This window comes from Ochotona princeps, chromosome 27 (assembly GCF_030435755.1).
Source record: "Ochotona princeps isolate mOchPri1 chromosome 27, mOchPri1.hap1, whole genome shotgun sequence".
In the NCBI taxonomy this organism is placed as follows: domain Eukaryota; kingdom Metazoa; phylum Chordata; class Mammalia; order Lagomorpha; family Ochotonidae; genus Ochotona; species Ochotona princeps.
Window position 1 is genome coordinate 24,860,003 of NC_080858.1, and position 16,839 is coordinate 24,876,841.

Consider the following 16,839-nt stretch of genomic DNA (forward strand, 5'->3'; position numbering starts at 1 on the left):
TGGGTCTTTAGCTCCTCTGTCTTCTGTTTAAAGTCCTGTTCCTGATATCCGGTGGCGGAAGGTTCTGGAACCAATGCCAAGCACAGCTGAGATCAGCACCTCTGGCGCCGTCCTCAAGATCATCAACATCCAGCTGGAGGACGAAGGGCTGTACGAATGCGAGGCTGAGAACATCAGGGGAAAGGACAAACACCAGGCCAAGGTCTACGTCCAAGGTAAGGGTGCTGTCCTGGCGTCCCAGAAAGCTCAGCATCTCATGTAGAACCAATGCGGATCTTGAAAAACTGTCAAGATGATCAGTCGTTGATGATGATTGATGATCACACTGATGACAGATGATCACACTGTCTAATGATCAATCGTTTTAAAACAATGTTGTGCATGTGGAAGATGGAATATTCACCTTAGGTCCAGTGATTCACAAGTGTGCGTTCTAATACGTAAGACCTCGAGCTGGTTAGTGTCATGGTGTTGAAGACTGACAGTGCTGGGTTCTTCCTGCTGGTTTTCAGAATGCACAACACTGTCACTTGTTGACTTCCATGCCTTTTTTTTTCATGAAAAACACATTTTATTAATTTTATCATTTCAAAGTTACAGCAGCAGGAAGAGAAAGACCGAGAAAGCCCCATTCTCTCAATTCATCCCCACATTCCTGCAGTAGCCGGGCTGGGGCCAGGCCGACGCCAGCAGCTCAGCACCCAGTCCAGATCTCCCACATGCCTTCATAACAGACTAAAAACAGTTCTAAGATTGCAGTAACATTCCCCTCTTCCCTTCCCGCTTCCCTTTCATCCTCCAAGTCACTGCTGTAAAGGGTGGTTTTTCAATGACAGAATTAACTTGGTACATGTCTTTGATTCTCGTGCGTTGAAACACATTTGCATTTAAGAACACAGAGCATGTTTCATGCCACTCTTGAAACTTTAGGCTGAAATCACCTTAGTCATATCCCATCATCTGAGGCTTGCAGATCGCCACTGAATGAACACCTAAAGCTTCAACAAAATCATTTGCTTATTTCTGTAACTCCAACTTCTTCCCGTACCTCCCCCCACAAAGAATTAAGCACCTGGACAAAGTCATCCACAGTCTAGAAGCGCTGACTGCACCTATGAGTGTTCTTTTCTTAAATGTACTCAGTTTGATCTTCATTTTGACCGGGGAAGGCGCCCCTTTTCATGAAGCAGTTGAGTAACCACTATGAGCAGCACTTGCCATGGGGCATGGGACATGCCTGCCCCTCACACAGCAGCCCTCACGTGGCTCTCAGGGCACCGACAGCCTCCCAGGCTGACAGGTGTCAGGTCCCACTCCTGGGGCTGCGAGCGATGCTGAGGCTTCTCTTTGACCTAAGCTCGTGTCTCTTACAGCGTTTCCCGAGTGGGTGGAGCACATCAATGACACGGAGGTGGACATAGGCAGCGACCTCTACTGGCCCTGCGTGGCCACAGGAAAGCCCATTCCCACAATCCGGTGGCTCAAAAACGGATATGCGGTACGTTGCTCATGGGGCAGGTGATATTTTTAGGAGCATCCTGGGATGAGAGATCAGGAGGATCGGTAGAGTGAAGGTCCTTGGGTCCTATGCTATAAAAACCTCCAAAAATGCCTTCTTTCAGGTCCTCATCACCATAATCTCCCTCACTTGCTCTCAGGCTGCCCCTTTGAGCTGCTTTGCCCTGTACTTACCCATCCTGACCCACATTCTCAGAGGTACCAGTGCACTGCCCAGCCTGGGCACATCGGTCCTGGCCTCTCAGCACTTTGCCCTGAACTTCCCACTGGCTCAGAGCTCCGGGAAGCGAGACCCGGGAAGTGGCTCTCATAAGATGAGCAGTGTAGAGCCTCTAGCATGGCAGGTGTAACTCTGTCCAGCCTGCCTCCCCCTGCACCGACTTCTCCTAGGCAGCCATGGCAGGGGAGGGCAACGTGAAACCTCTAAGGTAAGAGACCGCTGCACCGAAGCCCCCACATAGTGTCACTGCTGGCGTGTCCTGCAAGGTGTGTTTTGCTTTGCTTCCATGCAGTATCACAGAGGGGAGCTGAGGCTGTACGACGTGACCTTTGAGAATGCCGGGATGTACCAGTGCATAGCGGAGAACACTCACGGGGCCATCTACGCCAATGCCGAGCTGAAGATCTTGGGTCAGTATCCCCTCTGCTTTCCATCAGCAGCCTCGAGAGAACAACAGACGCGGCAAGATGAGGACATGGGTCATGTTCCCCTTTTTCCTTAATCACAAACCGTTTTTGTAAAGTGTGACCTGGGCTGGAACAGCGATCCAGGTAGTCAGGCTTTCTCTGCCTGCTTGAGCAGCCCCAGGATGTGGCCAGGAGGAGACTGCCTGGTCATGACAGGAAGTGTTGAAGTTGCAGGACATGGTCAGAGCCAGCCTCCTCGCAGAGCTAAGCTTTGCTTAGTAGCTTCCCTTGCACTTAGCACGGATGCTCGGGACCCCTGACCCTCTCTGTGGGGCCAGCTGGTCCTGCAGGCTCAGGAATCCGATACAAAGGGCTGTGACACTGCAACAAGGGAGTTTAAATTATTGCCCAGATGCCATATTTCTGGGTTTTGTCACCGTACATGGCAGAAGAGGAGTGATGACCTCACAAGGAAAGCTGTCTATATGCAGGTGTGAATCCTCAGCCATCCGCTGACGAGTGACGCTATGAAAGCGAACGGCACTGCGAGCTTCTGTGTCGCGTTGAGCGTCTGTGTCGCTTGCAGTGTGTTCTTGTCTGCTGTTCCCGAGAAGGGCTTCTCCCTTTATTTTTTCTCCGTCAACTCTCAATCCATTTGTTCGACCCCTGAAGAGTAAGTGTACTCTTAGCCTGCACCAGAGGCTATTTTTCTCTGTGGTTCAACAGGTGCATGTAATGCAGTGAGGTGCAGCAGAGGCCACATGGGCATGATGTCCCCTTCTTAGATGGAAGAAAAATAGTCTTTATTCTTTACTGCTCCCAAGACATGGAGAGACATAGCTTGAATTCTGTTGCTAGGATGGTGTTAATGATAGAGGCATTTAAAGGATCACAAGCAATCCACTATGCCATTATTAAAAGCTTAACTGTTTGAAGAAAAACTTTTTTATATATAAGTTTGAGTTTTTAAACTATCATAACATTTTCTTTTCCATTTTATAAGCAGTATGTCACTCAGAATGTTTATTGAGCCTGCATAAAATACCTAACACTGTGTCAGTTTTTACCGTGCAAGACTGACTGGTCACTTGTATGTTGGCAACTAATTATCAACATTTAGACAGAGGAAGCAGTCACAGACTAAATCCTGATCTCTCAAAAGCCTTTTCCTTGGAGTGGCAGGGGCAGTGATGCTGTGGAGCCACTGTTGGCAAATGCAGGGCCTCAGGCCCTCCCCAGGCCTACTGCAAGGGCATCTGAACAATGTCCCCAGATAATCCTTCACTCAGGAGATGAGGGAGGAATGAAGGATCCATGGGCTGGATAATGAAGAGTGTGCACCCCAACATTCTCAAGCTTAGAACAGGCCTCAGGGAACCTGAAACACAGGTGCAGGCTGATGGAGTGTGTTGAAGCAGGTGCATGAAGTCCTGTGGAGTTAGCCGACACATGAGGGTGCTGAGTGGGGGGCCCGCCAGGAGGACATATCCAGGAGGGGCCACTTCCTCTTGCCATCTCTCAGAGCATCCTCACACCATGGTGCTCGGGGAGTACAGGGCGACAGGTTAGTGATTGAAGAGGACACGCTGCGAGAGCTGTCGGAGCTGTTGTGCCTGCGACATCTTTGCCAAACTGCATAATCTGGACCGGTTCTAATTCTCGCTTTTGTGCTGGGGATTGATCATTGACGTTGCAGTGGAGAGCATCAGCCATCCCCACATGACACTGTTTCTGGGGCTGCTCAGCCCCCACTGGCCTTGTGCTGGCTTCCCTCTTGGAATCAAGGCCACACACTGAGTGAGCTGCCGTCTTTATGGGAATACAGCGCTTCATGGTGACTGAAGTGTGCAGCAGTCAGACCAGCTATCATCAGGAGCTGCACCTCGGGATGGGGGGATTTTATACCATATAAAAGCTACTCAGTGAAGACCGGATGATCGTGTGTGCAATGCCTGTTCAGAGCAATCCTGTTTGCCGAGCTGAATCCGGTCTGTGAAGTAGACATCCTAAGGAAACGAAAGCTGCAGTGACAGAGAAAGGCATTGTTAATGCACAGAGACAAGTGATGGTTTCCTTTCCGTTTAGCCTTGGCGCCCACGTTTGAGATGAATCCTATGAAGAAGAAGATCCTGGCCGCCAAGGGAGGGAGGGTCGTCATCGAATGCAAACCCAAAGCCGCGCCCAAGCCCAAGTTCTCCTGGAGCAAAGGGACCGAGTGGCTCGTCAACAGCAGCAGGTGAGCTGGCGACTGTGCCCGCGGCTTCAGGGAGCTCCTTAGGGCGCGTTGCTCCAACGCTGTGTCTGTGGCTTCGCTGCTGCTACTGACTTCTCACAGGGCAGCGATGCCATCCTGCCAGGATCTCTGTCAGCAGGGATCACGTTTTAGACTTCTGTAATTTTTAAGGAATTTAGAAAACTGAATCTCAGATTTTGTTTTAGTAAGTTGCCCATAACTACACAGAATGTTTTTAAAAGTTTTTGCGAACTTATTTTTTTTCCTTAACAAGAATATTGATATGCATATATATCTACAAAATATACATATTTGCGTTGATTTTAGGCAGTTAGTCTAGTCAGTGTTTCAGTAGGAAAGCGAAAAAAATGATTTTAAAATGATTTGAAAGTGATTTGAAAAGGGAGTCTGTCTTAGACAGGAGTGAACTTGGTCAGTCTGTTGCTGATGCCCGGACTGACTGTGAGCTCTGAGGAGTGCAGGAGAGGAGGGAGACCACGAGGCCACCTAGACTGTGTGCAGGTCACTGCATCCCCCTCACACTGGCAGGTGGGGAAGATTGGACACTTCCAGGAGGACTGCAGAGAGGCCCCTGTTGTGGCTCTGTCCTTGCTGAGAAAGAATCCTAGGAACAAAGCCCACAGTGCTCCCACCTGCCAACTTCCCAACGGCTTTACTGTCCAGTCATCTGTCTACAGCGACAGGTGTCTGTCATGTAGACATACAGGGAAGAGGTATTAATCTTGGGTGTTAGGCATTGATTTTGCATTATGACAGAATCCTCATCTGGGAAGACGGCAGCTTGGAAATCAGTAACATCACGAAGAACGACGCCGGCGTCTACACCTGCTTTGCCGAGAACAACAGGGGCAAGGCGAACAGCACCGGGACCCTGGTCATCACGGGTGAGACGGCGCGGCCCTCGACCTGCCGGGTCTGCGGGGGCGGGATGTGGACCATCCAGGTTCTGAAGCAGCTCCCACAAGTCGCTTGCTCAGTGAAATCGTGTCTGGGATTTCGGTTAAAAAACGTCATTCCTTCACACGAAAAATCAGACGCTTTGATCTGTTTAGTCATGTGTCAGAGTGTGCTGTCTGGCCCTTCATGACCTGCGCTTTGCTCTTCCCCAACACGTAGATCCCACCCGGATTATTTTGGCCCCACTGAACGCTGACATCACGGTGGGTGAGAATGCCACGATGCAGTGCGCGGCTTCCTTCGACCGCACCCTGGACCTCACGTTCGTTTGGTCCTTCAACGGCTACGTGATTGATTTCAACAGAGAGAATATCCACTACCAGCGGAACTTCATGGTATGTGTGTTCACTTCTGTCCTGGCAGCGTCTCACTGTGTCCTGCGTGCCTGCACAGAAGCTTCTGTCTCCAAAGTTGGGTTTCGAATGAGCCTGAATTTTCACAGCACGGAAGATTGAATGCAAAAGCTGTGCTCTTTGTATTAATTGCAGTTCTCCGGAAAGGCACTAATGAATAGTAACGGGGTGGCAGACGCTTCGTCTGAAGCACAGTGTTTACACCTGTGTATCACCCAGACGGAAGCGCATTTTATAGGCCATGGTGCGTCCCTTTTTGACTTCAGTGACACAGCGTGTAGGGTCCTTGTGTTGTGATGCTACTTAATTTGAAGCATTTATTTTATTAAATGAAGGTTTAAAATACACAAAATAATTATGTTGAGGGTTTGGTGAACTAGTCTATGAGCTTTGAAGGAGATTAAAAGACTGGATTTGAAAATTGGAAAGCAAGCATATGAAATCCTGTCATCCAGCATGCTGATAGTGAGTACAGAAGCTGACAAGCGGAGGGGTGTTCGTGGCAGGAATCCCACCTGCCTGGAGGTCTCACTGGTGTACACACAGGCTGTCTCGCTCCAGCTGTCCCACGAGAGGCAGCCAGTTAGCCAGCCCCAGACATGTTCAGGACACAGCCTTCGGTGACGGTAGGGTTAATTTTGAAAGTCAGCCATGAAAACAGAAACAGAAATAAATCAACTCTGTAGGATCTGTAAGGTCCTTTAAGTCACATGGGATCTGAAAATTGATGTGTGCATGTTGTAGTAATAGTGTACTTCCAAACTGACTCTTTCCTTTACTCTTCTTGAACTCTCCAGAAAGCTAGAGGGGGCCTCCAGTCAAATCGGGGAAGAGTGATACTCAACTTGATAGGGGTTCATCTCTCTTTTGTTTTTGTTAGTTACCAGTGATTTTATTTTTGTTTTTTTCCATGATTATTATTATTATCATTGAATGACACAGTTCCAAGTACTTTATTTATTTTTATATTCTTATTAGAAAGCAGCAACTATGCCTGAGCTGCTGTCCCTGCGGCATGGCTGTTTATGCCTCGGATGTGTTGATGCTGTTACCTGCCCAGATGTGTCACTAGTAATTTACAGCTGTTGCTGTAAATTTAAGCCAAAGCTAATGTCTTTGAGTTTTGCGTCCCAAGTGGCACTTTATATGCAATAAAATCTGAAAACTTCCAAAGAGCTATAAATTCTGTATTTTGACCATATGTCTAATATCAAGGTGCTATTTTTCCCCTTATGTGTTACAAGGTGTTCTGATGTGATAATACAAGTATGTTCAACTTTGGTGACACGGGCATCAAAATCAGTAATACCTCCTTCAAGTTCATGACTCGCCCATGCTCAGGAGTGGCTTTTGAGCTGGGTGAACGGAAGCAAAAGTGCCACTGCGTTGGCACTTCTGAGTTGCCCAGGCAGCAGTGTGTGTGTGTGTGTGTGTGTGTGTGTGTGTGTGTGTGTACACAGGTATCTATGTTTAGGAATGCTCTTTTGGTATTTTCATTCTAGAAACATGATGATGATTGAAGCACATTTGTTCTTGTAAACAACACTTGCTCTTTGACACAACACACAAGCAAAATGACGTATTGTGGCCAGCGCCGCGGCTAGGCCAGCTCTGCTGCCGCGTGGGACGGCAGCACCCACATCAGGGAGCTGGTGGGAGTCCAGGCTGTCCCTCCTGGGATACTCCAGCCCTGCACATGCCCTCAGGGAGGCAGTGGGACCCACGTGAGCGGTCCTGCTGTTTCCTCACCCCGTCCTGACTGCTATAGAGGTCCAGCCCTGAACCAGGATGTCCCGTTCGTCTCTCCCTCACTCTGTATCACTCTGCTTTTCAAATAAGTAATGTGAAAAAAACATTTGCAGTGAGCATGCATACCTCAGGAAGGCACAGTGGTCGGCACTGTGGGGAGAACGATTGAGTAAGACACACACAGATTAAATCCGGAAGACATCAGAAGTTCCTTGTGGGTTTGCAATTCAGATGTAAAGGCTTTGGACACAGTTAAAAAAACAAAAAACCTTACATCAGCATGTTTGAACAATCTAAGTTGCTTAAAATTAATATTAGAAAGTTATAACTAATTAAGGAAGAATCTAGATATTAAGTTAAATTTATTATTAATTTCTAGAAACTGTTTTCGTTTTACTTGCCACAATGAAATCTAACAAGTATGGTTAGATTTTAGCTTGCTATTCTAGGAATTGACCACCAAGGGGCAGTGTTGAATAAGGTTTCAAATTTCTCAGCCTAGACTAATTTGAAACCGAAAAGCAGTATTTTGTGAAATTAAATAAATACCTTTTCCCTTAATTAAGAATCAGTTCTGGGGCAGGTGTTGGCGGTTCAACCACAGCCTGGGACACCACATCCCTTGTTAGGGTACCTGGTTCCAGTGTCGGTTCCACTGCCTGTGGTTTGGTTTCCCACTGACGCACACCTGGGCAGACGAGGGTGCAGGCCCTGGGCTGCCAGGAGCCTTAGGGGCTCCACCATGTAGGAGTCCTAGCTGAAACTCCGGCTCCCAGCTCCAGCCAGGCCGAGCACTAGCTATTGCATCAGTCGACGTAGACTGAGATGTCGATATTCTGTCTATATTTCTACTTTTTCAGATCAAAGGAAGTAAATTTGTAAAAGAATTATGAATTTTGGGGGTGATTTTACAACATTCTAGCCTTTACAATTAGAATCATATAGTTACCAGTGAAAGATGTAACTACATGTTTTTAAAGTTGTTTCTTTAAAGGTTTGTTTTATTTCTTTGAAGGGAAGATGACAGAGAGAGTGAAAGACAGAGAGAAACCAATCTTCCATCTCCTTGCTCACTCTCCAAATGGCCTGAAGAGCCAGGATCGGGCCAGGTGAAAGCCAGCAGCCTGGAACCTGGGTCTCCCGCCCCACCCTCACCGCCCTGGCCGGAGCTCCCGTGCTCAGGCCAGCCTCCACTGCTCCCTGGATGTGTTTGCAGGGAGCTAGGTCAGACGCAGAACACCTAGCACTTGAACTTGTGTTTCAGTGGGAGATGCCACCCACCAAAGCAGCAGCTTAACCCACTGCGCCACAGTGCCTGACCCTTGAAGGAGTTAGCACACGCATCAGAACAGCAAAGATAACATTCCTGTTGCATTTACAAAGCCTCCCGTGTGGCCAGCCCTCTGTGTCAGCTTATTTTTTAATGCATTTCCTTTTTCTTTTAAGGCTGTGATGAAACAATGCTCATAGAAAAATAGTACGAAGGGAAAGAACTACCTTGGCTGCAGTGTCACTCACCCTGAAATTTATGCCGTTAACAGTCGCCGGTCATCGTGTGATTCTGGCCACTAAATGTTTCATTTAAAGTTACGCACAGGGAGTTATGAAGCAGGCATTTAACAAACTCACAGCTTTGATAAATAAGCAATTAAAGCAGCTTAGCTATGTTCCTTTCTTCTGTTAAAGGTAAATGCCAAACAATCACAAATTTTCGAGTCCAGTTGTAGACTGACTTCTGTTTGGATTTTGTAACTTAGCAGTCATCCACAGAAAGCATTCACTTACTTAGTGCTGAAGAGGTGACCCCAAGATCGGGCTTTCCCATGGTGCTGCCCAATCTGTAGACATTATTTCTTCAAGAGCTCCCTATTTTTTGTCATCACTTTGAGTCACTTTCTTTCAGTGTGGGACCGCATTCTCGCTGTCAGAACCTCATGAGGGGCTTCAGCTTTTCCTTTCTGGCAATGATCACTACATTATGTATGTTTCCGATTGAAGGCTGGCAGATAAACACTGACATTCGTCCAGAGGTCCAGGGGTCCCCGCAGCTCCGTGGCGGGCCTGGCAGTCCTTTCCCGCCACCCCAGACAGCCGGGACTGTAGGCTGCAGTTTCCACTCACTCTGTGACCCCAAGCAGTGACGAAACACTCTGTGTACAACGTTACTAATCACTCAGTTACTTCTAGACTCTTGCAACACTGATTAAATGAGAAAAAGCCAATAAAGTGCTTGGCACCCAAGGCACCCTATTCTAAGTGCATTTTGTAATAGAGCAACCAAGCCCTGTTGAAAGTTCCAGAAGCTTTTGCCAGATAGATTTCCACGACTGAATTCTTACAGTGTTCCCTGTGCTGGATGCCTGGTTGTAGGTGTTTCCTGACGGCCGTTGAGGGTGGTGAGGCTTCGCTTGTACTGCGTCGTTTGCTGGGTCTCAGGTTAAAGGCTTTCTGGTAATTCTCAGATCACCTCACAGTAGAATCATCAGCGGAGTGCACATGGTTGCCATTCTTCCCAATGTATGAGCGAAGGAACTGCAAGGTCAGAGAGGGTCGTTAGGCGGCCCCAAGTTTCGCGTTGGAAACCAGCAGTGTGGGTGCTGACCTGCGCGATGCTTGTCGTGTGGGACTGAATCCTTAGGTTAACCTTCATGTCTGTGTCTACGTCAGGGACACCCCCAAGGCCAGTGCTACTGTCTGTCCCTCCGCTGCCAAGGCAACCGCTGGCAGGACTCAGAAGGCGATGCGTCGACAGCAGGCTAGGTTTTATTTATTCATTTATTTTATTATTTCATGATACAGTTTCATAGACTCTGGGATTTCCCTTTCCCCCTCCCTAACTCCTCCCTGCCCCCACTGATTCCCCCTATATCATTACAGTAATATAGTTCATCAGAAGCAGCCATAAGCCCATCATTGTAGATTAGTCCTTCATAAACAGTCATAAACCATCATGCTGCTACTTGAGTGTGTCCTGGCATTGGTAGGCCCGGACAATGGCATACAGTCCAGCAGGCTAGTTTTGAAGCTGATGTGGCCCGCCAGTGATGTTGTGAATTTACAGTAAGCCTAGGCAGGAAGAAACAGTTCCCACCCTCAGTAAGTAATTCCTCACACTGTGCAAGGGGCTTACAGCGCCCTGGAAGGCAAGTCCTCATGGCGGCAGGGCTCCCAGTGCACCCCGCCTGCACCTGGCCGGGGTCGAGCCACATCTCTCCGTTGTTGGTGAGGCCAGTGACAGTTTAGACAGCAGCATGGCCAAGAAATGGCAGAGGGGCTTTGCTGCTGCTGTTCCAAGGCGCCTGTTGTTTTTTTAATTAGCCTAGATGTATGACAAAAGTGTTTACAGGATATAACCTTAATCATAAATTTTGCTTCAGAAAACGCGGGAAAAGGGAGGGAGGAGCCATCCTAATGAAACAGAAGTCCTTTCCCCGTTCCGTTCACTGGCTGCCAGCTCACTGCTGAACAAGAAGGCAAGAACAGCCAGGGTTCCTGGGACAGCAGATCAGAGGAGGCAGGGAGGATGGGAAGGGTGCCAGTTCAGTGACAGCTGACTTCCCTACACTCGGCCACTATATTCTCTTTGCCTCTTGCCAGTGGTCAGGGTGCAGGTGACCACTGTGCTCGCCTTTAGCCTTGTGAGGTTTGAAAATTTAAATGGAAGAAAGTTTAGTGCAATGACAATGTGTCGTATGTGGAAACATGCCACCTTTGACTTCTGGAAACCCACTTGCCTGATCTGCAAGCTTTGGCCCTAGAGCAAGTACCCTGAGGACATTGAGGCTGTACTTACATGCCACCGTGGGTCCTTCATCTGAGACAGCACACTCCTTGTTTTTGCTATGATTAAAATTATTCATGGTAACCCCCCAGGAATTCTTTTAAATGTTATTTATTTATTTATTTATTTGAAAGGCAGAGTTAGAAACAGAAAGAGTCAGAGTGCTCTTTGGTCCACAGGCTCACTCCCTAAATGGGTACAACAGCCAGGGCTGGGCCAGGCTGGAGCCAGGAAGTAAGAGTTCTTTCCAGATTGCTCACATGGGTGCAGGGGCCCCAGGGACTTCAGCCGTCCTCCACTGCTTCACCAAGGAGCTGGTTCCAAAGAGATCTTCTAGCTGCTGCTCTATTCCTCAAGGCTGTGATGGGCTAGGCCCCAGCCAGGAGCCCAGGGCTTCCTCTGGGTCTCCCACATGGCGTCAGAGGCCCAAGCCCCTGGGCCATCTTCTGCTGCTGACTCAGGAACCTGAGCAAGAAACTTCCCTAGAAGTGGGGCAGCCGGGACTTGAACCTGTACTCCTATGAAATGCTAGTGTTGATGGTGTAAGGCTTAGCTTGTCCTGCCACAGCACTGGCCCCAAACTTTTACTGCTCTAATAACTTTTGAATCAAAAAGCAGGACAGTTGTGTTTCCTGGAGACGTGTAAGACATATTTCGTTATTTTTGCTTGTGTTTTTAAAAGATGTCTTTTCCTACCATTGTCCATTATCTGTCCCTTCACTCTGAACTTCTCAGGGAAGTTGTTTTCCTCATAGCCAGCCGGACCCTGGCTTCATCAGCATGCTGAATGTACCACACAGCACGTTTCTGTCTTCCAGGAGAGAAATTCAGCTTGTTAGTATGAGTTAATCCCTCGTTCCTCCTGGGGAGTGACACTGCAGTCAGCATAGGGGCCAGTCGGGATGGCGTGTCTGTGCTCACCTCGGGCGACCCTGCCCACTGCCAGGGTCGCCTCACAGTGCCCCGGCCTTCACATGACCCCCTCCAGCGTGTGATTCTGCTTCTTTGATGCGAAGGGCAGCGTCCTGTCCTCCTGCCAGGCTGCGGCTGCCAGCGAGGACCGGGGACCACTCATGTCTAATTTGTGGCCGGGATGTGCTGAGGCCCAGGCTTGTCTCTTGCTGGGTCAGCACTCTGCCAGCCACCGAGGGCCTCAGCCCTCCCTGAAGTCTGGAAAGTGCGAGCGGCTCCAGAAAGTGCAGAGCCGCACTGGAAAGATGCGATGGATTTTCCCTTTGCACGTCACGCCTTTCACAAATGGTGACTGAGCGTGAGTTTCAAGATGACGTCTGGGTGCTTCATACAAGGGGGTCCGTTATGACTCACCTGAGGCCCGAGGCTGGACGGAGAGCTGCTTTGAAAATGAAACCATGAAACCTCTAGAAAACCTGTGAAAGAGTTTATTGTGAGAATCCGCTAAGGAGAGCTCTACTGGAATAGTTTAGGATGGGATGAATTTCGATTTTTATGGCATGCAACATCATAAAAAAATGGCCACATCCTTCCTGTTGGAATAAAGTAAGTGAATATATAAACAACATGTGTTTCAAGCTAACGACCTTAAGAAGAGAGAATTTCTTTAAGGAAAAACCCTCAGATGTGTAACGTATAATCATTTCTAAAGGGCAATTTTGGTGTCAAAATTTCTTTTTGTTACATTTCTGTCCTCAAACTTTTTATGGAGTTGGAGAAGAAAATACCCATTGCTAAGGGTTTTTTTTTTTAATTCCAATATAATCACATGGCTCACTGAGACAGAGGGAGTTTAGCCAGACAATTATCTCCAGATTAGACCCCTGAAGCCACAGAAGGCGAGATTAACTTGGTACTTTTCTGCTCTATGTTTCTGGCAGCATTACACTTTACCAAATAGAACTTACCTTGTATCATTTCCCAAGAAATGAGCATGGGTTTTAGTGTGCTCACCATAAGTGACCTCTGTTAAATTCCTGAGTCACTCTAAATCCACTTTTATTGCTGCTAGTGAGAATGCAACAGCCGTTGTTTGGAGGCTTGCTTAGAAGAGGATTGAATGAGGCAAAGTATGTGCTTGCAAAAGCACAATTGTGGTGCTTTAGCTAACCATGCCTGGGAACTACATTAGGATGGACTGTTAACTGAACAAGCCTAAGTCGATGAAACCTCAGAAAAATACTTACAGTGTTAGATCTCTGGATATCCAAGCATTGAACAAAAGAAAAATCCTTGTCATCATAAAGTGCATCATTTGGCAACAAAATCCAGGCTGGCAGAACTGTCTATTTTGCTATCTTGTCCAACTTTTATTATTTTTGTAAAGTATCATATGGAACACATTGTAATTAACCTGTGAACTCAGCTTTGCAAAACCAAAGAATTCCCGCAGCTGTGTGGTAATCGCTCGTTCACGGTGACATTTAGCACTAAGGATGAGTTCTTAATGTTTCGCTTGAAAAGATGCGCGTTTTCTCTCATTGTAGCCCTTGTGTAAGTATAGAATGTTTAAGACATCACTTCTGAAATGACCTTGAGCAGCTAGCCTGGTCACTGCTTTTCAGCAGGGAGCCCGGAGCCCCAAGTGTAATGAGCCTGAGAGAGGTGGCACACAGGGTGACCCCCCTGCTGGCACTGCTTTCTGTTGGGGTGTGTGTTCTCTGCTTGCGGGGAGTGTGATGAAGGAAGGGACTGACCGGGGACTGCTCTTTTTGCTGACAGCTGGATAACAACGGGGAGCTGCTCATCCGGAACGCACAGCTGAAGCATGCCGGGAGGTACACGTGCACGGCCCAGACCATCGTGGACAACTCCTCAGCGTCCGCGGACCTCGTGGTGCGAGGTGAGGGTACTGGTGTGGTTAGTTGACTCAACCAAAGATGTTTGCACAAACCTGGAAACTTGGTGTGTTCAAATGCTTGGGCATTGAGGGTCTCTGCAACGTAGGCTTTTTATCCAGGCCGAAGAGTGACTATGCCAGACGAGCGGTAAACAACACTGCTTGGTGTACTAACTCTGAAGCTTCTAGAAAGGTCTGCATGTCTCCTACTCAATACCTGTGCTTTTAACTTTGGTACTTGCCACGATTCCCCACTTCTGCGAGTACTTTCATTTGCATTGAGGGTAGTGCTCTTTTGCATTTTTAAGGAAAATGTACTGGTGGTATTTGCTAGAGCCTTGAGTGTTCTGAATTTATCACCGTTGTCTTCGGATATAAAGTGAACTCATGTGTATCAGGTGAACCATTGTTTCTGTCTTAAAAACTAATGCTTTGTGTTCTATAAGTAATTTATTTTAGAATGCCATGCTATAGACATTTGCTTGTGGACATCGTTTTGGCAGCGAGGGTGCTTGCAGTAGGGCATTCCTTGTTGGAGATCCTCAAGAGACTGTTCGCTCATGAGCTTCCGTTAGCTCAGCATCCATGGAGGTCCTGTGTGATCTCAGCCTCCTTATCTTTAATGTCTTAATATCTCTCCAGTCCCTGGAAAGGTGGGGGACTTTTTTTTTAAGAATTGATTATTTCTATTAGAAAGGCAAAATTACAGAGAGAAGTAGATAGAAAGTGCAGAGAGCAAAATCTTCCATCCACTGGTACACTCTACAAATGGCTACCACAGCCAGAGCTGAGCCACGCCAAAGCCAGGAGCTCCTCCAGGTGTCCCACGTGGGGGCAGGCTCCCCAGCACTGGGCCAGACTCCACTGCTTTCACAGGCCAGTGCAGGGAGCTTGGTGAGAAGCAGCGTAGCCGGGACAGGAACCGGTACACATACGGGATGCTGGCGCTTGCAGGTTGACAGTTGAGCCATCAGGCCAGCTCTAGGGCAACTTTTTGTTTTTGTTTTGCTACCAGGGCCATTTGGATATTTCTGAAGTTGTCCACAGGCCACAGAAAATTAGCAACTTATTGATAATTTATTTAATAATTATCAACTATTATTAAAATCGTACCCATCCTTCAAGACTTGGCTCACATGGTACTGGTTCAAGAATGTTTCACTGGTGTTCCAAATGCGAGTTCCTCGCTTCTGAACGTTCGTAGCATTTACTGTTTTCTGTAACGTGTTTTACAGCACTCTGCACATGTTGTAATAAGTTTACATACATTTTTCAGTCCTTCTCATAGTTTCAGAAATCTTCGCCTTTCTCTGTCTCAATATAAGAGTTTCTATCTTGACCGTTATCACACATTTTGCTGTCTGGGTTTGCAAACATAGTTAGTAAACAAAATGGCATCTGAGGTTTGTGTATCTTATTGTCCCATTCCAAATCCGGGTCTCTGTAATCCCAGAGTCTCTCGTTACCTCTGGTCATTTTCCTCTGGAGGACAAGCTGGAGAGGCTTGCACCAGGTGAACCTGCTTTCTAACACAGTCCAAGCTGACTGAAGTTTATCCAAATACACCTCAGTGTTCATTCCACAAAGCACCTGCTGGAAATTTACAAACCCTGAGGCCACAAAATCCTGAGTCATAGAATTCCATTTAGAGTATTTTTTTAATTGGTTATATCCGTTATTTCCAAGAGTCATCAGGAGAAAGTCTAGTTTACTATTATTTCTAGTCAGACTGCCAGATGTTATGCATTTCCACTGACAGACCTATTGTAAATCTCCCTGAAATGGCCTGTGCACCAACACGATTGACCGTGAACATTGTAATACTGTCTTTGTGCCACCGCAGAGAACGGACATCCTTGAACGATGACTCTGTGGTACAGTCATTGGGATTCCACTTGAAAACACTCTGAAGTATTCAGAGGAAAAGAAAATTTACAGATGGAGTGCCAAAGCAACAGAGATGTGTTGTCACACATGCTTAGACAGTGAGTTGTTTATAGGTACAGGTGGTAAAGTCAGCTACACCCGCCATTAAGTAGGAATGAAAAAGTATGTTTTCTAAATACCCCAAGTCACAGGACAATGCCTTGAGGTTATAGAACCTGGGGCATGCAGTCAATAGAACGAAGAGAGAGCATTTTAAGCCTCTGCGTGATGGCAGGTTGTTAATAAAACTAAAGGAAGACGGAACACAACACCCCGTATGTCATCTTGTTCTACAAATCTTATTTCTCTACTAGGAAAGGCATTGGTTTATATCAAGATAAATTAACAAGGAAAATAGGTGTATCTTGACAGAGTTTGTGTCAAAAATACATGTAAGATTTACTCGCTACAATGCTTCATCTATGCAAATCAGAGGATACATAGTCAACATTTTCTTTTATTTCTTCTAGTAGTGAGGAGGATTGCGCCTGAACAGTGGTCCACTAGCCCACTTGGCTGTCCTTTTGAGTCAGGAGTCCATAGGCAGGCTCCATGGTCCACAGACCTTCTGGCACTGTGTATTGTGGATGGTTGTGTGTGGACATGTGTGTAAAGCTTGATGAAGGAAATTCATGCGAGAGAAAATGGGGTGCATACCTTGATTTTGTTTTATTCTGTGTTAGAGGCAACCAGTTAGCTACCCCCGAGGGCCTCTAGGTTAGTGTTTATTCCACTACGTAGCAAGATATCTGAAGCTGAGTAATGGGTAAAGAAAAGAGATTGACTGAGCACACAGTACAGAGGATCCAGGGCATGGTGCCGTCACTGGGAAGCGGGAAGGAGCTCATGGAGTGTGAAATCG

At 47.2% G+C, this 16,839-nt stretch overlaps 1 protein-coding gene across 2 annotated transcripts in view; it reads left to right on the forward strand.

The window, feature by feature from the left end:
* The window catches only part of CNTN1 (contactin 1), an 86,459-nt gene that overhangs the window by 26,777 nt on the left and 42,843 nt on the right, over positions 1-16,839 (forward strand). For both annotated transcript variants that reach the window (XM_058656019.1, XM_058656020.1), the window contains exons 8-14: positions 34-215; positions 1,374-1,498; positions 2,031-2,148; positions 4,231-4,381; positions 5,156-5,283; positions 5,516-5,691; positions 13,934-14,054. In XM_058656019.1, coding sequence (XP_058512002.1) covers positions 34-215; positions 1,374-1,498; positions 2,031-2,148; positions 4,231-4,381; positions 5,156-5,283; positions 5,516-5,691; positions 13,934-14,054 — 1,001 coding nt within the window. The remainder of the gene's footprint in view (positions 1-33; positions 216-1,373; positions 1,499-2,030; positions 2,149-4,230; positions 4,382-5,155; positions 5,284-5,515; positions 5,692-13,933; positions 14,055-16,839) is intronic.